The sequence below is a fragment of the Nicotiana tabacum genome, chromosome 10 (genome assembly GCF_000715075.1).
Source record: "Nicotiana tabacum cultivar K326 chromosome 10, ASM71507v2, whole genome shotgun sequence".
In the NCBI taxonomy this organism is placed as follows: domain Eukaryota; kingdom Viridiplantae; phylum Streptophyta; class Magnoliopsida; order Solanales; family Solanaceae; genus Nicotiana; species Nicotiana tabacum.
The window spans coordinates 165,666,194-165,689,827 of NC_134089.1; the positions used below are offsets into that span (position 1 = coordinate 165,666,194).

General features: G+C 38.7%; 1 protein-coding gene across 2 annotated transcripts; it reads left to right on the forward strand.

Annotated features, from left to right (window-relative positions):
- Nucleotides 1-5,193: 5,193 nt before the first annotated feature.
- On the forward strand, nucleotides 5,194-18,034 carry LOC107800148 (uncharacterized). Of its 2 annotated transcripts, XR_012695876.1 has the most exons (3): nucleotides 5,194-5,645; nucleotides 8,068-17,750; nucleotides 17,845-18,034. XR_012695876.1 is itself a non-coding variant. In XM_075223509.1 (2 exons), the coding sequence occupies exon 2, from the start codon at nucleotides 10,874-10,876 to the stop codon at nucleotides 11,858-11,860; it is 987 nt and encodes a 328-aa protein (XP_075079610.1). In that variant the 5' UTR covers nucleotides 5,194-5,645; nucleotides 8,068-10,873; the 3' UTR covers nucleotides 11,861-18,034. The 2 variants fall into 2 exon arrangements, 1 of the variants encoding a protein (XP_075079610.1); XM_075223509.1 differs by having other exon boundaries at nucleotides 8,068-18,034.
- Nucleotides 18,035-23,634: the final 5,600 nt, after the last annotated feature.

Here is a 23,634-nt window from a genome sequence, read left to right on the forward strand (position 1 = left end):
AACTTCTATGCTACACCAGGCCGTGAAGTTCAAATGGAATCATCAGGAAGTGATCATTCATGGAGACAGAAGTAATCCTATTGACACCAATCAAACTGCTCTGGTTGTCGAAAATAGAAGGAAGTTGGGTGTAGAAGCATACCATCATATCGAGCGTGTCAATGCAATAGAGAAAGATAGGTAGTGGAGTAATACGATTGAAAGCATATTGTTATGGACAGGGTATGAACCCGATAAAGGTCTCGACAAGAATCTCCAGGGTATCACTAAGCTAATACAACCAAAATGCAAGGTACCACCTTTGGACTTGGATATCAGTATACCTGGCAGGAGTAAGATGATTGGTTGCCACCATGGCGTGGTCCTTATTACCCACTTGAACAGCCAATACCACATCTGCACCAGACATTTCAATAGACTGACGTGATATGGGGATCTGAAGAAGATGAGGTTTTAGCTGGCCTACAAAATCTGTTTCTGGATGATGAAGACATGGACTGCAATGCAATAGTTAAGGAGGAGGGGGAAGAGGAGGAAGAGCTTACCAATCGGTACCGTAGAGAAATGAGCCATTCTCAAGAATTGGACTGCTACACCATTCTGGGCCCGTCGAGTTCCTGGGTAGCCTAGCAATTAATGATCTATTTTAAGCATTTAAGACATTTTCAGTATTTTGTTTTAAGACGCATTTTATTTTGAAATAATTGCTCGAGTCATCGAGCCGTACTTGTTTTAATGTTTTCAAGACCTAACTAATGCATTGCTATTTTAGTATTTATTATTACCCTTTACATTTTCTCTCTACAACATTATTGTTACTTTTCCTGATGAACACGACTGTAATATGTAATGAGATAAAGCAACATAAGGATAGTGATTCAGAGGAAATAGAAAAAGAAGAAGATATAATCCTAGAGGAAATTGTCAGAGAGGTGGAAAATTTTGAGAATAAGCCTACATCAAATTTTGATGAAACCGAGATAGTCAACTTGGGAGATTCTGAAACAGTCAAAGAAACCCACATAAGTATTCACCTGTCACAGTTAGAGAAAGAAGAGTACACCCGTTTCCTAAAAGAATACGAAGTTATATTTGCATGGTCTTATGATGATATAACCGGGTTGAGCACATCTATCGTAGCTCATAAACTACCTACCAATTCGATGTGTCCGCTTGTAAAATAGATACTCAGAAAGTTTAAACCTGATATGAGTTTGAAAATCAAAGAGGAAGTTACCAAGCAGATCAAAGCTAAGGTTCTCAGAGTGGTTGAATACCCTATTTGGTTGGCCAACATCGTGCTAGTTCCGAAGAAGGATGGGAAGGTCAGAGTACGTGTCGACTATCAAGATTTAAACAAAGCAAGTCCCAAAGATGATTTTTCGTTACCCAATATACACATACTGATTGACAACTATGCCAAGCATGAACTCCAATCCTTTGTGTATTACTTCGTAGGATACCATCATATCTGGATGGATGAGGAAGATGCCGAGAAAATAGCCTTTATCACTCCATGAGGGATGTATTGTTATAAAATGATGTCGTTTGGCCTAAAGAATGCCGGAGCCACTTACATAAGAGCCATGACGGCTATTTTTTCATAACATGATTCATAAAGAAATGGAGGTGTACGTGGGTGACATCATCATCAAATTCATAAGAAGCGCAAATCATATAGCAGATTTAAGGAAATTCTTTAATCGGCTTCGAAGGTACAATCTGAAACTGAACCCTACAAAATGTGCCTTCGGAGTCCCTGCTAAAAAATTGCTAGGTTTCATCGTCAATCTCCGAGGGATTGAGTTGGACCCTTCAAAGGTCAAAGCTATCCAAGATTTTCCACCTCCGAAGAGCAAGAAAGATGTGATGAGCTTCTTGGGGCGTCTCAATTACATCAGTCGATTCATAGCACAATCGACCGTGACCTGTGAGCCAATTTTAAAAATGTTGAAGAAAGATTCTGCAACAGAATGGACTGAAGAATGTCAGAAAGCCTTTGACAGAATCAAGGAATACCTATCCACACCACCTGTCTTGGTCCCGCCGGAACCTGGTAGACCTCTACTACTCTATTTGTCCGTGATAGACAGAGCTTTTAGTTGTGTCTTGGGACAACACGACGAGACGAGAAGAAAGGAACATGCCATATACTATCTGAGTAAGAAGTTCACACCCTATGAGGCACGGTATTCTTTGCTGGAATGCGCCTTTTGTGCCCTGGCATGGATAGCTCAAAAATTGAGTCACTACTTTTGTGCCTACACTACATATCTCATATTAAGGATGGATCCTCTAAAATATATCTTTCAGAAACCCATGCCTACAGGGAAACTAGCAAAATGGCAGATACTATTGAGTAAATTTGACATTGTCTATGTGACTTAGAAGGCGGTCAAGGGACATGCATTAGCAGATCATCTTGCGGAAAATCCTATAGGAGAAGGATACGAACCACTGAAAATGTATTTTCCCGATGAAGAAGTGTCGTTTGTAGGAGAAGATATCACCGAAACCTACGACGGTTGGAGAATTTTCTTTGATGGGGCTGCAAATTTCAAAGGAGTAGGTATTGGAGTTGTTTTGGTGTCAAAGACAGGTCAACATTATCCAGTATCCGTGAAGCTTAGGTTTCCATGCACCAACAATATGGCAGAATATAAGGCTTGCATCATGGGGCTCAATATGGAAATCGACATGACTATTCAGGAGTTGCTGGTAATTGGTGATTTAGACCTTTTGGTACATCAGGTTCTAGGAGAGTGGGCTACCAAGAATACCAAAATATTGTCATATCTGTATCACGTGCAAGAGTTGATGAAGAGGTTCATGAAGATAGAATTCAAACATGTTCCAAGAATCCAGAATGAGTTTGCAGATGCACTGACTAATTTGTCTTCCATGATACAATATCCGGATAAGAATTTCATCGATCCCATTCCAGTAAGGATCCATAGTCATCTAGCTTATTGTGCTCATGTTGAAGAAGAAACAGATGGAAAGCCATAGTTTCACGATATCAAGGAGTATTTGGCAAAAGGAGAATATCCAAAGCATGCAAATCATACTCATAAATGCACGCTCCGGAGATTTTCCAACCATTTCTTCCAAAGCGGAGGAATTCTGTATAGAAGGACTCTAGACCTAGGGTTATTATGGTGTGTTGATACCAAAGAAGCTTCCAAACTGCTCGAGGAGATACACGCTGGAACCTGCGGACCACACATGAATGGTTTCGTTTAGCCAAGAAGATACTAAGAGTAGGATACCTTTGGATGACTGTGGAAACAGACTACATCAGGTATGTCCAAAAGTGTCACCAATGTCAGGTACATGCAGATATGATAAGGGTACCACCAAATGAACTCAATGCAACAAGTGCACCTTGGCTTTTTGCCGCTTGGGGAATGGATGTCATCGGTCCGATCGAGCCTGCTACTTCAAACGGGCACATATTCATTTTAGTGGCCATAAACTACTTCACAAAATGGGTTGAGGCTGCATTTTACAAGGCTGTAACCAAGAAAGTCGACGCAGATTTTGTCAGGGATCGTATTGTTTGCCGATTCGGGGTACCAAAATCCATCATTACCGATAATGTCGCCAACCTTACCAGCGATTTAATGAAAGCTATGAGTAAAACTTTAAGATTAAGCATAAGAATTCCACAGCATACAGACCTTGGATGAACGGAGCCGTGGAGGCCGCCAACAAGAATATCAAGAAAATGTTGAGGAAAAAGGTAGACAACCATAAGCAATGGCATGAAAAATTACCATTTGCCTTATTGGGATATTGTACCACAGTTCGCACATCAACCGGAGCAATTCCCTACATATTGGTTTACGGTACTGAAGCCATCATTCCCGCCGAAGTCGAAATCCCTTCTTTAATAATTATACAGGAAGCATAACTCAGTGATGCAGAATAGATAAGGAGTCGCTATGAACAATTGGCTCTTATTAAAGGGAAAAGAATGAATGCAATATGTCATGGTCAACTTTATCAGGATAAAATGTTCAGAGCTTTCAACAAACGACTCAAACCTAGACAGTTTACACCGGGGCATGGTGTTGAAACGAATATTTCCGCATCAAGATGAAGCCAAAGGAAAAATTTTAAGGGCCCTACATGGTTCACGAGATACTAAAAGGAGGAGCACTTATACTTGCAGAAATGGACGGACAAGTTTGGCCAAAACCTATCAATTCGAATGCAGTCAAGAGAATATTTAAATTATTTACGTTTCTTCATTTGATGTAACTGAACTACGCTTGACCCGATTCCCATTTAAGAGGGGATACGTAGGTAGCCCTGTGGGTTCGGTCACATCTCAATAAAACTTTTATTTTCCCCACAACCAGAAACTGGGGCAGAATTTTGAGGAAGACCCTCAAAATTCCGGAGGAAAGTCCAGCCGACGTCATCATATGCAAGACAGTAGAGAATCGGTTAAGTAACTGGGGCAGAATTTTGAGGAGAAACCTCAAAATTCCGGAGCAAGTTCAGCCAACGGCACCGTAAGCGGATCAGACAGAAAAATTGTCTGAATAACTGGGGCAAAATTTTGAGGAAGACCCTTAAAATTCTATGGCAAGAAGGTCGCAATGTCTCTGATAGTGTCATAGTTCATCTAATTAATTTAAAAATTGCATATTACTATGTTTTGAATAATTATGCACGTATATTCTCCGAAAACTTTATTTTTAGCCAGATGCTACCCATGGTAACTGTGAGCACGTGATTTTTGCCATACATGAAAATAACTCCTAAAAATAGACCAAAAATAATTTTTGATTGATTTTAGGAATTTTTCTTTATTTATTTGCAGTTCATGCATTTTTAATATTTTTAAATCATAGAAAAAGTCCTAAAAATTGTCATTTTTACATATTTAACTTTTAGTCTTTTAAATTAGCATTTTTCTTTAGTTTTAAGTTAATTAGTTGTTTTAATGTTAAAAATAAATAAAGAATTTTAATTTCTAAATTAATTAATTAAAGAAAAGAAAAAAGGAGAAAGGAAAATTAGGAAGAATATATGTATGTTTTGTTTCTTTTAAAATACTTGGCTTGAGCCAATTTCTAAAAAAAGGGCCCAATTTCCCTCTTTCTTGCCCAACCCAATACCATACCCAAATACCCATTACCCTTTACCCTAATCCTTCACATAAAAGGAGACCTAACACACTAAAGAGAGATCAGATTTTTCCATATTGAGGCCTCTTGACTACAAAAACGGCACTCTCATCTTCTTAAGAAACCAGAAAACTCTTAGGAGCCATCACCCCCAATTCTCTCAAAGAACAGACCCTTCTCCTACACCCATGAAGCTACCACACCTACTAAGGGAAAAATTGAGAAAAGAAGACCTTCATTGAATTGGTAAATCTGCAGTCTCAAAGCTGAAGAGAACATATAGAATACAAGTCATTTTTATGTCGATCCTTGCTCAAAATTTATATAAAAGAAGCAGTGTTGTTTCCCATCAAATGGCAAGTTCTCTCATTCATATTTCTGGTTTTTCAAAATGGGTTTCGCTGAAGGTTGAGGTTGTATTGCTGTTTGTTTGTTAATAGCTGAGCTCTATCTACAGTTTTCTGATCTTTATTTGGTCAAAATTTTGGTTCTCTTTCATTATTCCAGGTATTTTACCTACGACCTTCTTTGTAACTTCAGAGCATGTTAAGTATAATAGCACGGCATGATTGTATTGAAATTGGAAATGTCCTAGTGTATTTCACTTGATGAATTTTGAAGGCAGAAACTAATTTTCAATTTCTGTTTGCTTGGATAGATTTATTTAGGTTGTTTAATGAATTAAAGTTGGTTGAAATTGCCTGAATGTAATATGTGTGAGTTAAGATTATGTATTAGTTTCTGTTGTTGCTTTGATTTGATAATACTGCTTGGCCAATCCAGACCAAGACCGGCAGGTAAATTTATTAGCTCTAATGTTTTCCTATTTGCTCTAACTGACAGTGTGTGTTTTCAGTTTTTGTTAAGGTTAGTGACCAATTTGTATTTAATGGTTGGTTTTGTTGACGAATTCAAGCTCTTGTAACCTTAGGATCACTGTTAAATTTCTTCATTTTTGTCACCTACACTACTACTAGTAAATATTGAATAACTACTTTGATTTCTTCCTGCTGCTTTACTATTCCTAAATATTTGAACTCAAAGCTACAGTTTTCTTTATTACGTTAAATCAGTATTCTAGTACATCACATTGATAAAACTTAGTGTTATCTCCTATTATATTCCATAAACTCTCGGCCTTGCTTTAGTTGAGTACAATCCCTTGAAATTAGAATCGAGGTATGCCACCTAGTTGAATTTCCATGGCCCTCACAAACGTGAAAGTGCGTAGTTGTTTTAGGCGCGTTATTTTAAAATGTTACCTTCCTAAACTCGGGTGTGCATTTCATGTGACCCAACTCCAATTCCCAACAACGTTAAATAAAATGTGTCATGGACCACGGGTGCATTTCATGTGGCGTGGTTCGAGGCATATTTTAAATGACATTGAATCTTCCTGAAAAGCGATTTAACTTAATTAAAAGCGGTTCTGAAGCTAAAAATGCACAATAGGTTTTAAATGTGTAATTAAATCAGATAATTAGGCCAATAATAATAGTTGAGCGACCGTGCTAGAACCACAAAATCCGGGAATACCTAATACCTTCTCCCGGGTTAACAGAATTCCTTACCCGGATTTCTGTGTTCGCGGACTGTAATACAAAGTCAATCTTTTCCTCGATTCGGGATTTGAACCGGTGACTTGGGACGCCATAAATTTCCCAAGTGGCGACTCTGAATCTTTTAATAAATAATCTCGTTTCGATTGTCACCTAAATTGGAAAAAACTCCCTTATATCCTTCCAGAGGTAGGAAAAAGGAGGTGTGACAGCTCTGGCGACTCTGCTGGGGACCGAACCCAGAATCTCTGGTTTAAGGTTCAAGAATTCGAGCTTGGAATAATTGTTATATTTCGCTTTATTTATTATTTGTTTTTGTTACATGTTTGGGCCTAATGTGCTAAGTGTTGCTTTTACCGCTTTCATATTCTATAAACTACATATAAATTGCTACGAAACCCTTCTTCTCTCTGAGTATTCTAAATCATAGAGGAGTGTGCACTTCGTGTGACTTCTCTTCTATTAGAGTCATTCCAATTTTAGAACGAGGTTCGGACAAGTTGCAAAGCCGGTGAAGCTTCTGTATTCCCGGTACGTTCCCCCCTCGGCTCGAGCTGTCCGCTCGGGTAAGCCAGGTCTAGAACAATAAACCCAGGTTTTAAATCTAGTATAACAAGACCTCATGCCGGATCCCTAGTAGGAACGTTTGCTTGCATCACGTGCATTTGACTTTGGAGACTCAACACAAGGGTTGGGTCTGTCTAGGACAGGTGTACCAAAAATGAAAAGACCATCCTGATGCATCTTACTTTCTACCTGTGCATTTATTTGATTTGGATTTGCATGCTCACCGGCTTTTGAATAATGAGAGAAAGTTGGAAAAAAGAGAATAGTAATGTGAGTGTTAAGTGAGTTAAATCACCTATCTTGGAAAAACCAATGTCCAAATGGTATTGAAACTCTGCCGAATTTTTTGAGAAAAATAAAAAAAAGAAAAGGTTTTGTTTTGAAAAAGAGTTGGTTTTATTTTATCTGCCCGAACTACGCCAGTTTGATTCTCACAGGGTGTGAGATACGTAGGCAACCCCCATCAGATCTAACTTCCTTTTTGCAAAAATGGCCCAAAAAGAACAAAATTTTTAATTTTATTACAAATAAATAAGGTGATGCCATTCTTGTCTAAAATAGCCGAATGTCCCCAAAAGGGCGTCAGAAGGCCATTTTTGCATGAATAACCACCTTTAGTCATTTTTAAAGGTTTTGGCTGCTTAGCTGACACAGCTTTAAAATCTTTGTTTTCGAAGTGCTGAAAGGCCGTATTGGCAAAGCCGGATATTTTTGTAAAATTTTGAAAAAAAAATGGTTAGTTTTCTTGAGTCAAAATGAGTCATAATTTTCTTTTAATGAAAATCACCCTAATAAATGTGCAGGATGAGCACAACTCAAAATGAACCTTTCTCAGTCCGTGAAGAAATCCCTTTGGAGCTACATATGTGGTGGCATGATTTGGGGGAAGATAGCAGAAAAATTGTGATAAAAACATTGGGCGGTCTTGTCGGGCTCTTGAAGGTTAAGTCGACAAAGGACATAATTGAGGCCTTGATACCATTTTGGGATCCAGCACATAATGTATTCCACTTTGCTGATTTCGAGTTAACTCCTACACTAGAAGAGATAGCAGGCTACGCCGGTTTCGAGGGAATCTTAGAAATCAACACCCGGTAGCAACGAGAACAATAACCCCTCACAAATTTTTGGACTTGTTAAGATCAGTCAGGATATCCGAGAAGGAAATTTGGCCAAAGGATTCTGTACCTTCTACTTTTTGTACCAACGTTACGGGAATCCCCATGGCTTCGAGACGCCAGATATCGGTCTTACTCACGTGGGAAACCAAGATAAGTGGGAAGCTCGGAGAGGATTAGCTTTTATAATGGCATTCCTGGGTACTTTGATTTGCCCCAGAAAAGACTGGAACATAGAGTTGGGACTCATGGGGATAGCCGACTTTATGATGAAAAAGGCAAATGGGACCATAGTGCCGATGATTTTGGTAGAAATTTACCGAGCTCTGACCCTTTGTCGAGAAGGGGGAAAGTTCTTTAAAGGGTGCAATATGCTGTTACAATTATGGATGGAGGAACACCTTTGCCACCATTCTGGATACTTGAATTGTGGTATAACTGGCCTTGAGTGCATTGAAAAATATGAAAAGCGGGTAGAGGGTTATGAGTTCCCGGATGGTACAGAAGCATGGCATGCCCATTTGAGATCTTTGACTGCAAACAAGATTGAATGGACATTTGGTTGGCTCTCAGTCAGTGAAGTAATTTATATGTCAATTGAGGTATGTTTTTTGCTGTTGATGGGTCTTTAGAGTATCCAGCCTTATGCCCCGCACCGAGTTTTACGTCAGTTAGGCCGATACCAGACCATCCTACACGATGAGGATTTGAGTCGGCAGGTTATTGAGTTGGAACCAAAAGCCGCTTTTCCGGAAGAAAAAGTGCGTCAGATTTGGCACCAATGTAGATTCTTAGAGCCTAGAACTCAAGTACGAGATCTATCCAGAGGCGAGGTGGAGCCTAGTTACACTGCGTGGTATGGTAAAAGATCCTAAGTTCATCAGGAGCCCGAAAGGCCCGTAAAGAAACCCCATGTCCAACAATTTAGTGACGGAGCACAGGTGCAATGGGACTGGTTGACCAAAGAAAATGAGTACCGAGCCACCATAAGAAGGCTGGAAAAGCAAGTCATGGACCTTCAGTTTGAGAATGGGTTGCAAGCCTCCGCAGATAAAGGCGAGAAGAAGAAGTTAACTCAGGAAAATAAAGCCCTCAAATCTAAAATTCGAAAGTTGAAAATAGATGCTAGAAACCCGGAAAGAAGTCAAGCGGATGAAAGGCTCATAAGCAGTCTGAAAAAGAAAGCCCTTGAGTGTCAGGATGACCTAGAAAGGTCTGAGGCCAGTCTGGCGAAAGTCCGGGCTCAATTGGCGGAAAATGCAAAAGGATGGGTACAGTTTGTGCGACAAATGAAAAGAAAGTATGAAGGGACAATCACCAGCCTGGAGAGAAAAATGACTACCCTCGAGAATGAGGCAACCAAGCAGGACAAGGACTTTAAAGCTGATAGGGAACACTGTTATGATTTGATGGCTCGGATGGAGGAATAAATGCAACAGTTGCAAAATCAACATCTCTATGATACTCAGGTGTTAGAAGCCCGGAATCAACAGGTCGGGCATCTGCTTCAAGAAAAGGGTAGAATCCGAGAGCGGGTCAAAGCCATTGCCGACTACATTGTTGTGAAATGCCAAGCATGTGAGGATATGACTCGCACCACTTTCTTCACGGCAGTGATGACGTTTGTCCGATAGATAATGAGTGATTTGGATAGGCTTCAAAGGGATCTTGCATATAGGCCCGTGGCAAGACCGAATGATGTACCGTAGGCCCCAGGACCATTTGAGGCATTAATGTATTCATGATTTTCATTGGAGTCTGTTAGTCTGTTTGCGAGTCTGTATTTTCTTGGAGTCTGTTATTTGGTTTTCGAGTCTGTTATTTTCACCTTTCTGTTAGAGTCTGTTGGTCTTGTTTTTAGTCGGAGTCTGTTAACTTCCCTTTTCGAGTCTGTTAGTTTTATAATTTGGTAGAACGAGTGGTTGTAATCAAAACTGTTTTATTTTATGGAAAAAATTTGATATCCCAAAAATGTTTTGTTATTTTATGTTTACACTTATCCCCCAGAACTACGCTCGGTCTGATTCATGCGAGGTCATGATACGTAGGCAATCTCCATAGGATTCGATTATAACCAAAAGAAAAAAAAGAGAGAAAAGAAGAGAAAAAAGAGAGGAAACACAAAGAAAAAAAAACAACAAGAAAAGAAAAGAGAGAAAAATAAGAAACCATGGGGAGGAAACAATGGCAAAACAAGAGAGAGAAATGAGAGGATAAAAGAGAAATCAAGCATAGAAAGGCATGAGTGAAAAGAAAGGAGAAGAAGTTGCAAATGGAAATAAGGAAAAGCCGGGATGACGCAAGAAACCGATCAAATGCATAATAGAAACGGTTAACAACTTAGGTGCATTCATTCCCCAAATGTGCAGTTGCCTAATCTGTTAAGCTCTAATCACTAACAAGTTTGTTGTTGACAGTTCAGCACAGAAAGATGGTTGGTTTGTGGTTCCCGAAGTAGTAACTCCTCTCCACAACATAAATTCAAAAGGCAATGGTGGACAACAACAAAATTGGGTTAGTTGATACCGGTGCCCGAAAGCAGCTGGTTGAACGGGACACTGGTTTGGCTAATGAGGTAAAGATGTTAAGACAACACATGACGGGCATGTATCATGCTTGGATGACTGGGAAGGCACCACCCCCGCCACCTCCTAGCTTCCTAAATTCTACCTTTACCCAAACACCGGTCATAGTGCCAGATGATCCCCCATACTCTCCAGATCCACTCGCTTATCATGGCTTTCCCAACCACCCTAGTAGCTCCATCACTCATCTTCCAATTACCTTTCCCAAAAATTGCCCTCCTATCTTATCCACCATCCCCAACAATGAACACCCACTCAAAGCTCACGATGCCCAATATTACCCCTCAGAGGTTGCCCACAAGGTTCCCAACTCATACAAGCAGGGCCCGCGGGATGAGCCTAATGCTGAAAATGAAAAGTTCACAGGAAGAAAAGGGCGAGATGGGATACCCAGGAGGCTGAAAGGCATAAAACAGTCCTTAAAGAACAAGCAAGGAATGGGAGACCAAGGTAGCATGTCTTACAAAGAATTGTCTATGTCCCCCGACGTTCATCTACCTACGGGGTTTAAAGTGCCAAAGTTTAACTTGTATGATGGGTGTGGAGATCCGGTAGCCCATTTGAGGGATTATTGCAGTGAAATGAGAAGTGTTGGCGAGAAAGATGATTTGTTGATGGCGTATTTCAGTGAGAGCTTGACTGGGGCAGCTTTGGAATGGCATAATCGTCAAGATGTCTGTAAATGGCCTAGACTGGGTGACATGGCTCAAGATTTTGTTCAATACTTTCAATACAAATCAGGCGTTACCCCAGATCGCTCCTCCCTATCTAAAATGGAAAAGAAGCCGGAAGAAAGCTTTAGGGAGTTTGGGCTCAGATGGAGGGAGCAAGCTGCTCGAGCCAATACACCGATTGGTGAAGAAGAAATGGTTGAGCTTTTCCTACAAGCCTAGGGGCCCACCTACTTCAGTCATTTGATCTCGGCCTTGGGAAAGCCTTTCAATGATGTGTTAAAAATGGGGGAGCTAGTAGAAGAGGGAATCAAGTCAGGCAAAATCATGAGTTATTCGAAAGACATTCAGAACATCCCAGTAAGCTTGGCTGGAATAAAGAGAAACAGAAAAGATGATCCGATGGGCCTTCTTGCTCAACACTTCTAGTCCCGACATCGTCCCCATAGATATCCTTGTGCACCAGATGACCCTCCCTAATGCTACTTCTCTCCATAGAATTCCCAAAGTCGTACATCACTTTCCCAGTACCCAGCTCCACAAAATGCTTATCTACCCCCACGAGCCTATCGAAAACCCCTGGATCAGGTTTCCGGCCTAATCAAGCATTTAAGAACGAGATGTTACGGAAGAAGAAAACCTTCACTCCATTGGGAGAGTCATATGCCAGTCTGTTCCAGAGGCTAAGGAAATTGGACATGTTGAAGCCGACCTAGATAAAAATGCCAAACCTTCTTCCAAAGAAGTTTAATTTTTCTCAAAGGTGTGCATATTACTCAGATGCCCCGGGTTTTGACATAGAGAAGTGTTGGAATCTGAAGAATGTGATTCAGAAGCTTATTGATGCAGGCGACATTGTCGTGCAAAATCCAGATGCAGCAGACACCAGCCAAAGTCGATCGCCTGTGCACAATGAGACGCACATGGTGGGTATGATTTATTTGGAAAGAGAATGTGAGAATTCTTCTGGGAACCTCGAAGGTCCATGTGCTACTAAGCTTTCAGAGTTTGATCTTAAGAACGAGCCGGCAAAAGGAACCCAAAAGCAATTTGTTAAAAATAATGTGATGAAGACTTGTGAAGGTCCTAGTATTGTTGATGCAGAATTCAGTGGCTAAGATACCATGCTTGGTAATTGGAAAGACGCTCCTTTTCTTGGTCGGCCGGAGAAGAGTTTTGATGGTTTAGTTTGTTGTCATTTCTGTTGTTCGGGTTATTTCAGGGTTGTAATCTGGATATTGTCTTGTGACTCAAACTCTTCTATCCTTTTATTTTGTCTAGTTCCTTTAGTCGCAGTATCTCATTTAGTGTTATCTAGGTTTGTTTTGGGGTTGTACCCCAGTTTATTTGCTTGTTTTGTTGTTCAAACCCTTTCACCGTCTATCTAATGCAATTCTCTATTTTCTGCTAGTTCTAGTTATTTTTTTAGTTCTCTTCTCCTTTTACAGTTCTTTTCATGATGATTCTAGTGACATGACATACACAACATAATTCTCAGCCTGATCTTTAAAAGTCAGCTTAGTCAGGAAGCAATGAAATAATTTTGAAGATGATGGGTACATTTGAGGGAAATAAGTAAAGGCATTGTGGGATCATTTCAAGCCCAAATTGTGTGAAACTGGGACAGATAGAACATAAAGAAACCTTATTAAAATGCATCATGCCGCATCAGGTTGAAGCTAAAGGCAAGTTTTCCCAAATTGACAGAGGCTGTTCGTAGTAATGAGAGTGAGGGTATTGTCCAAAGGTACTTTGTAGTTAACAGATGCAGAAGGCGAATGCGTGGATATGGTTATCAAATCTGGTACAATCAAAAGATGTTACAAATGTTTTCCTTGGTTTATTTAATTGTGTAGTTTGCACTTGGCATGTTTTGGAGATTGGAATGACGAAGGCATTTTGTTCTGCTATCTAAACACTTTATCCTTCGTTACCCCTTTGAGCCTTATTTATTTTATTTCATACCCCTCTTTCGGAATTAGTATCAAAGATCAGAAACGCAAGCGTGAAAGATAAGTAAAGGAAAAAGAGAAAAGAAAAAGAAGAAAAAGAGAGAAAAAGAAGAAGAAAAGGAAAAAAAAGAAGAAAAAGAGAAGAAAAAGAAAAAGAAATAAAAAAAACAACAAAACAACAAAAAGAGAAAAAGAAGAAAGAAAAGAAAAGAGGAGAAAGAGGAAGAAAAAGGAAAGAAAAATTACAACAACAAAGTAATTCCTATGACATGAACTACGTTCGACCTGATTCCTTTTAAGGATACGTAGGCAGCCTCACGGTTCGGTCCCATCAAAAATAAAAATCTAAAAGTCCCCAAGCAAGAAACTGGGGCAGAAGTTGTGGTTCTTATAAGAAATCTGATTCCGAAAGTTGTAATCTTGAACCCAAATGAGTTGTTTTGAGCCTTTTGATACCCTTTCTTTCTAACCCCATCCAAAAGCCCACGTTACGGTCCAAAGAAAGACCTTCCGATCAGTCTTCGAGAGATGCTAAGGCGAGAAAGTAGAGGTGAATCATATCAAGGGCAACACTTCGATCCAAACAAGGGAAATGAAAAATGAGAGAGTCTTATTGATAAAAACCCTCACGGGTACCACAAGGCGATAAAAGCTGAGAAAAATCAAAATGAGAGAGTCTTATGAGTGAAAACCTTCACGGTCACCTTGAGGCGACTGTAAGTTAAGAGAAAGAACAAAATGAGAGAGGCTTGATGGTGAAAACCCTTCAGGCACTACAAGTCGAATAAGGATTGTGAGTCAGATTGGATAATCGAAGCATTGAAGCCCAGTTTCACGATTTAAAGGTACAACAAGAGTTGAATATCAGACTTGCTCAACAGAATAGGCCTCAGGTGTATGTCATGGTCATTAGAGTTGGTATCCACATCTGATAGGTTTCTATTTTGTAGTTTTCTTGTTAGGAATCATCTCTTTCCATAATCATTTACTCTGTCCCTTTTGTCTTGTTACTTCCTCTTCATGAGTCTATTTGGTCGGAACAAGTAAGAAATGACTTCAAAACTGCCACCAGCTTTCCAATTGCACAAAACGAGATCTGGCTAGCACGTCATAGTGTCATAAGTCAGGAAAGAACAACAAGTGCACTGAGTTGGTAACGATCAACATGCTTCAGGGTCCATGAGAAATACAAAGGTCTGGTATATTTCAATTCGTGAATAATGCAACAGATAGAATATGTTGGGTGAACGGGTCAAAGGTATTCTCTGTGATGAGATCAACAAAGAAAGTGGTTAAGCAGTGACAAGCGAGGTCTTCTAAGCAGAAATCAAACTTGTCGTGACAAGTGAGGGAACAATAGACTTAAGGCCAAGGCCAGTGACTTAAGTCAGGAAAGAACAACATGCGCACTAAGTGGATGGCAATTAACGTGCTTTGGAATTCATGAGAAATACAAAGGTGTAGTACATGTCAACACAAGAGCACGATGCAATAGATGGAGGGTGTTAGGTGGACGAATCAAAGGTATTTTCGGTGAAACACAAAGGTTGGTAAATGTCAGTTCATGAGCAATGCAACAAATAGAGGGAATTGGGTTTGAACGGAGAAGGGGTATTTTCTGTGATAAGGACGACATGTTAGCCCATAAACAAGCAAGGTCCTCAAGTGGAAATCAGTTATCATGGGAAGTGAAGGAGCAATCGCCCTCAAAGTCAAGACCACAAACCAAGCACCACATTTTAAACTGACAAGATTTTTCTTTGATTGAAATAGGGCCAGAAAATTTCATTTGTTTCAGAGAAACCCACCGTAAGGAAAGGCAAGCGCCAGGCATGTTTGACTGTAAATTTTCAGGACCCTCCTAGAAAATGAGACCTAGTTTAAAAATCAAAACAATCATGAGTAGTAAAACCTTGCATAAATGTATCCCAAATGAACATAAGTTGGTTTCAAAGTTTGCATGTTTAAGATAGGATTCGATTAGAAGTTTTCAGGACCCTCCTGGATAATGGGACTTAGCTTTAAGACTTCCATTAGATAACAAGAATTAGCGTAAGCACTGTTATAGGGTAGTGTAATTCAGCCGTAAAAATTGTCATCCTTAGGATAATACTTGATTTTTGACTTTCAGGACCCTCCTGGATAATGGGATGCAGATTTAATACTTTCTTAGATAACAAGATGTAGCGGAAGTAATACCTTCAGAAGATATAACTTAGATTTAAAATTGTCGTTTAATTAAGAGTTGTCAGGACCTTCCTGGATAATGGGGTGTAGTTTTAAGATCGTCTTAGATAATAAGATGTAGCGAAAGTAATACCTTTAGGAGATATAATTTAGATTTAAAACTGTCGTTTAACTAGGAGCTGTCAGGACCCTCCTGGATAACGGGATCTAGCTTTCAAATTCTTAGTAATATTTGGTAATATTATTCAGTGTAACACTCACATATGTGCCCAGCTACCAAATTGGGGCAGAAAATTTTCTTTGTTTTGTCTGTTTTTGTTGAAATCAGGTACCCACTTGGAGAATAGTGAGAAACAATTCAAGTTCAGCAATCAGGCGCCCACCTAGAGAGCACAGGAATACAATTCAAGTTCAGTAGTCAGGCGCCCACCTGGAGAGCATGGGAATACAGTTCAAGTTCAGCAGTCAGGCGCCCACCTGGAGAACACAGGAATACAATTCAATTTCAACAGTCAGGAGCTCACCTGGAGAGCACGGGAATACAATTCAAGTTCAGCAGTTAGGATCCCACCTGGAGAGTACGGGAATACAATTCAAGTTCAGCAATCAGGCGCCTACCTGGAGAGCACGAGAATACAGTTCAAGTTTTGGCAATCAGGCGTCCACCTGGAGAAAAGGAAATCATCTCAGATTATAATTTGAATTCAGCAATCAGGCGTCCACCTGAAGAAAAGGGAAAGTGTCTCAGATCACAACTCAACAAAGGGACTTCACCGGGAGAATACAAGTCAACAAGGCAATAGGAATCACAAGATCAAGTTTGAAGATACAGATAGGATTTTTGTAATGTATAGATCATAGTTTAGTCTAGCTTCTTTTATTTTGTCATGGTGTAATAAGGAGGTCAGTAAGCAATAGCAGCAATAGCAGCAACAGTGAAATCACAGCTTCATGGTAGTCCCAGCTACCAAAACTTTCTGAACTACACTGACCTGATTCCTTTATAGTCAAGGATATGTAGGCAACCTCAGAAGCAGGGTGCGGTCAAACCATTCAAAAATGCTTCTCACGGAGTATTCACACGGGCAAAAATCGCTCGTATATGCTCACTTTATCTTTGCACGAAAACTCTTCGTGTTCCCGAGTAAAGAGGGGCAACTGTGAGCACGTGATTTTTGCCCTACATGAAAATAACTCCTAAAAATAGATTTTTATTGATTTTAGGAATTTTTCTTTATTTATTTGCATTTCATGCATTTTTAATATTAAAATCATAGAAAAAATCCTAAAAATTATCATTTTTACATATTTAACTTTTAGTCTTTTAAATTAGCATTTTTCTTTAGTTTTAAGTTAATTAGTTGTTTTAATGTTAAAAATAAATAAAGAATTTTAATTTCTACAAAAATAGATTAATTAATTAAAGAAAAGAAAAAAGTAGAAAGGGAAATTAGGAAGAATATATGTATGTTTTGTTTCTTTTAAAATACTTGGCTTGAGCCAATTTCTAAAAAAAGGGCCCAATTTCCCTCTTTCTTGCCCAACCCAATACCATACCCAAATACCCATTACCCTTTACCCTAATCCTTCACATAAAAGGAGACCTAACACACTAAAGAGAGATCAGATTTTTCCATATTGAGGCCTCTTAACAACAAAAACGACGCTCTCATCTTCTTAAGAAACCAGAAAACTTTTAGGAGCCATCACCCCCAATTCTCTCAAAGAACAGACCCTTCTCCTACACCTACGAAGCTACCGTACCTACTAAGGGAAAAATTGAGAAAAGAAGACCTTTATTGAATTGGTAAATCTGCAGTCTCAAAACTGAAGAGAACATATAGAATACAAGTCATTTTATGTCGATCCTTGCTCAAAATTTACATAAAAGAAGCAGTGTTGTTTCCCATCAAATGGAAAGTTCTCTCATTCATATTTCTGGGTTTTCAAAATGGGTTTCGCTCAAGGTTGAGGTTGTATTGTTGTTTGTTTGTTAATAGCTGAGCTCCATCTGCAGTTTTCTGATCTTTATTTGGTCATAATTTCGGTTCTCTTTTATTATTCCAGGTATTTTACCTATGACCTTCTTTGTAACTTCAGAGCATGTTAAGTATAATAGCACGACATGATTGTATTGAAATTGGAAGTGTCCTGGTGTATTTCACTTGATGAATTTTGAAGGCGGAAACTAATTTTCAATTTCTGTTTGCTTGGATATATTTATTTAGGTTGTTTAATGAATTAAAGTTGGTTGAAATCGCCTGAATGTAATATGTGTGAGTTAAGAATATGTATTAGTTCCTGTTGTTGCTTTGATTTGATAATACTGCTTGGCCAATCCAGACCAAGACCGGAAGGTAAATTTATTAGCTCTAATTTTTTCCTATTTTCTCTAACTGACAGTGTGTGTTTTCTATTTTCGTTAAGGTTAGTGACCAATTTGTATTTAATGGTTGGTTTTGTTGACGAACTCAAGCTCATGTAACCTTAGGATCACTGTTAAATTTCTTCATTTTTGTCACCTACACTACTACTAGTAAATATTGAATAACTACTTTGATTGCTTCCTGCTGCTTTACTATTCCTAAATACTTGAACTCAAAGCTACATTTTTCTTTATTACGTTAAATCAGTATTCTAGTACATCACTTTGATAAAACTTAGTGTTATCTCCTATTATATTCCATAAACTCTCGGCCTTGCTTTAGTTGAGTACAATCCCTTGAAATTAGAATCGAGGTGTGCCACCTAGTTGAATTTCCATGGCCCTCGCAAACTTGAAAGTGCATAGTTGCTTTATGTGTGTTATTTTAAAAAGTTACCTTCCTAAACTTGGGTATGCATTTCATGTGACCCAACTTCAATTCCCAACAACGTTAAATAAAATGTGTCATGGACCACAGGTGCATTTCATGTGACGTGGTTCAAGACGTGTTTTAAATGACGTTGAATCTTCCTGAAAATCGGTTTAACTTAATAAAAAGCGGTTCTAAAGCTAAAAATGCACAATAGGTTTTAAACGTGTAATTAAATTAGATAATTAGGCCAATAATAATAGTTGAGCGACCGTGCTAGAACCACGGAATCTGGGAATGCCTAATACCTTCTCCTGGGTTAACAGAATTCCTTACCCGAATTTTTGTGTTCGCGGACTGTAATACAGAGTCAATCTTTTACTCAATTCGGGATTTGAATCGGTGACTTGGGACGCCATAAATTTTCCAAGTGGCGACTCTGAATCTTTTAATAAATAATCCCGTTTTGATTGTCAATTAAATTGGAAAAAACTCCCTTATACCCTTCCAGGGCTAGGAAAAAGGAGGTGTGACAGTAACTCAAGCAGGATTTCAATGTAGAGCAAAGCAAGCAGGCAAAGGCGCGAACAAACCTTCCCGTAAAACTTACAATTTTTCTTTGGATGCAGGAACAAGAAATAACCACCAGTATGTGCGCACCTTAGAATCAATGTCTTCATAACAACAAAGCTACCGAACTCAAACATATCTCCAGCTAAGAAATACTCTGCTATCACTTATTGTCTATCCATTGCACGAGACTAAGCATTGTCTCCTCTTCCTGCATAAGGCTAAGCCCTGCCTCCCCAGCTGCATAAGGCTAAGCATTTCCTTTCATTGCATGAGACTAAGCCTTGTCTCCTAATTGCATGAGACTAAGCCATGCCTCCTATTTTGCATAAGTCTAAGTACTGCCTTCCACTGCATGAGACTAAGCATTGTCTCCTCTTCTTGCATGAGGCTAAGCCCTGCCTCCCCAACTGCATAAGGCTATGCATTGACTTTTATTGCATGAGACTAAGCCATGTCTCCTAATTGCATGAGACTAAGCCCTGTCTCCTATTTTGCATAAGGCTAAGCACTGCTTTCCACTGCATGAGACTAAGCATTGTCTCCTCTTCTTGCATGAGGCTAAACTCTACCTCCCCAACTGCATAAGGTTAAGCATTGCCTTTCCCTACATGAGACTAAGTACTATCTCTTATTTTGCATGAGGCTAAACCATGCCTCCTCAATTGCATAAGGCTAAGCATTACCTTTCCCTGCATGAGACTAAGCACTGTCTCCTAATTGCATGAGACTAAGCCTTGTCTCTTATTTTGCATAAAGCTAAGCCCTGCCTCCCCAACTGCATAAGGCTAAGCTCTGCCTTTCCTTGCACAATACCGAATGCTATGCTACTTGAAATCTAGCACTATTTTTGCTTTCCTAGGGCTAAGCTCTGCCCCAATCTTATGCAAGACTAAGCTCTGTCTTGTTTCGATTCTCATATGACCCAGTATCATAGCCTTGCATCTCATTGGCTAAAACATCGCCATCTTATCCAAAGACGTCATAGTCCGAAGGCATCATCCTCATATCCTGAAGACACCATGTCATGGCCTGAGGATCTCTCAATATTGCATATCATTATTCAAAGGCGTCATAGTTCAGAGGCACCATTCTCATGGACCGAACACATAATTTCATAGCTTGCGAATCCCTTATCTCATGATTCATGGCCAAGGACGTCATGGTATAAGGACATCATTCTCACCATCCGAAGACAATTTTCATGGTCCAAAGGGAATTTGCATCATGTTTAAGTCGTCGCAATAACCTATATATATTTGCGTGCATCATGTTTCAAGTTTTGCAGGTAATCTAGGAAATAACCGTTCTTCAAACGGGAGCAACCTTCGCTCCGGTTTCCACTCATATCATTCACACCTTGCCGTTACTTCAAACGTAACCGACTTCCATCAATTACTCGCTTTTACTCTATGACCGTTCAGATATCTGCCATGTGATACATCCATAACATCTCAAATTCACATTCGTGACTTTGCATAAATTCATCCGATACTATCCTACTCAAAAGGAACCTTTCTGAACATGACCATTCTTATAACAACATCATCGGTTTCGTTCACCGTTGGATCCAGAACTACACATGGCTTGATTCCTGTAAAACTAGGGATATGTTGGTAGCTCAAAAACCAGGGTTCGACCTATATTTTTCAAAACCGCTCCATTCGGTCAAAATCAGTCATTATTTCTTTACCCGACAACTCTTTCATCCTTCCCGGATAAAGAGGGGCAACTGTTGATACCAAAATTTTCCCTCATATTTTCCATATATATATATATATATATATATATATATATATATATATATATACACTTTCAAAATAGTGCATATGCATCATCATTTTATTTATAAGCATATACAAGTATTTTCATAATTTTCCATAATTTTTAAAGGCTTTAAATTAATTTATTTCTGCATTTTTATTATATATAAACATCAAATAATTATCCTTCATATTATTTTTATAATGATTTAATCATCCAAATTTATCATTTATACCAATATAATGTTTAAATATTTTTTAGTGCATTTTTATAATTACATTTGTATTTTTAAGGCTAAATTGCACATCTTTGCAATAATAGCCCATAAATATATAATTATATTATTTATGAAGAAAATAATTTTTTATATTTTTAAAATATTAAATAACTATTTTAAATCATATTAGTGCATAAATAATATTTTTATTATTTATTAATTGCCTTTATAAATTATTTATTTATTAAATATTGGGTATTTAAAAACTAGCCTAAATTCCTACCCAAATTCTGACCTAAAACTACCCAATACACCAACCCAATACCCTTGGCCCAACACCATTAGCCCAGTCCCTTACCCATTTAATTAACCCGCCCCAACCCCGCTCGAATCCCACCTGTTGATAAAAAATGATCAACGGCTCACAAATGTTCCCCCTATTTCCTTATATCACCCGTCTCCCAAACCCTAACCCCATTCCCCCAAACCCGCCGCCTATCTACTCTCTCCCCCCCTGAAGAACCCTATCCTGCCTCCTCACAAAAAAAACCCTCTCCTAATCCCGTTTCTAATGGGATTTTCTTCCCATTCACTTACCATTTCGATATGTTTTCATTATCGGGTGATTCTTTACAGAATTACCTAGTACTTGCCTAAACATGGCAAGTACTCTTACTATGATTCTGTCTCATTTGACTTTCATCCCTTTAATATGGACGATATTGAGTTCACACACGCTTATTTTGCACCGTGTGAGTCCGATTTGTTCGTATCTTGCTGATTCATACTTAACCCTATGGTTAGGGTTTATATATCTTCTTTGATTCGAATCAAAACTGGTTCAAGTTTTGATTTTGAGTATTATCTCGCCATTATTCACCCTATTATGTAAGAATCTGCCTATTTATGTCGATTTCTTTTACTTACCCTAAATTAGGGTTTCAGATTCTTTTTAATCGAATCAAATCTCGTTCGATTCTGTTTTCTTTTCGAATAATCTCCTGTATATATTCATTTTATGAAATATGTGATTATTTTGTCCTTATTTTTCTACCGATTTTGTGTGGTTTACCTAAAACTAGGGTTTCAAATTTTCCTTTCCTTATTGATTTAGATACATGCCTTTTTAGTGTTGAATTAATTATTTTCCATGTTTATGTGTTTAATTCCTACACTATTTAAACCCCTCCCCACTCCCCTTTGATCACGTTAGAAAAATCCTTAATAACACAAAACTAGGTTTGTGTGCTTCCACTCTTAAATAATTTTGTTCTGTATTCTGATTCCTGACCGGCTGAAAGCCAAGGCCAGAAATTTCCAAGTTCTTGCTCTTGTTTGGTGATATTTACCATACTTTTTAATTCCTTCTTCCTTGCTTCATCTTAACTGGTGAGTTACAATGCCTTTTACCATGTCATTCTGATTATCTACCATTTCATTTATGTGTTACTTCAATTAAACTATACCATTCTAAATGCTATTATATCTGAGACATGCTTAAATCTACTGTGAATTTGTTAGTTCGATTCTACTTAGCCATATGTCACTGATATCTATATCTTTAAGTTTAATTCTGTCATAATCCTGCTCTTTGAACATATTCTCATATCTCCTTCTATGGACTAGTTAACTATGTATAAATGTATGCATTAATAGAATTAAAAGTCTGTTTGCTGAATCTGCTATAATGTGGCCTGTTTGATCTTGTTTCATCGTATTTTGACACCTCTAATAACTTCCCTAATTAGTTCCTAACATGTCATGATCTGTTGCTAATTGGTTTCTTCTTATGACACTAGTTTCTGCACTTGGTCTAATCTGGATCCTCTTTTATCACTATAAATCTATTTTTGTGACTTTTGACTGAATTCATTTCCTGAAAACTTGACTAAGTCTGCCTAAGTTCAAGCATGTCTATTATTTGTGTGTATATGCTCAATTTGGATTCTGTCCTTCAGTGAAATCCCTTGACTCGATTCTATTCCTTTACTATCTGGTCCTTCTAAATTCTTATTCTTAGCCGGAAGAAAGCCAATGCTATTTAGGTTCTATCCTTTGGCCTCCCTAGTGTGAGCACCACTCAGGGTTTATGTGAGACCTTTGTGAACTCTAACGCACTAGGACATAGTCCCCAGTCTTTTCCCTGAACTGTTTCTGATCAATCTCTATAGTGTGAGCACTGCCCTGGGTTCTTGAAGCCCTTGGGAACTCTGACATAGTAGGGACTTGGGCTCTGCCTTGATATATAGGTGAATCACTCAATAACTGGTTATTTTGTATCTATGAACATGAATTTTTGAGCTGTTTTGGGTTGAAGGCCTGGCCTGTCCAAATGTATTTGGGCCTGCTGTAGGCTCCATATAGTTATACTTATTCTATAATTTTCTACATTCATTCTGGTCTGTAATAATTATTTGTAATAACAATTTTGGGGTGTTAGTGAAATTGGGAAGGGGTTCTAGCTTATATTTGCAACAAGTTGGGTAGAAATCCTTCCTATAGGTCCAATAA

What these genes read in the sequence shown, in the direction of transcription:
- LOC107800148 (XM_075223509.1), top strand. Translation starts at nt 10,874, where the DNA reads ATGGTGGACAACAACAAAATTGGGTTAGTTGATACCGGTGCCCGAAAG.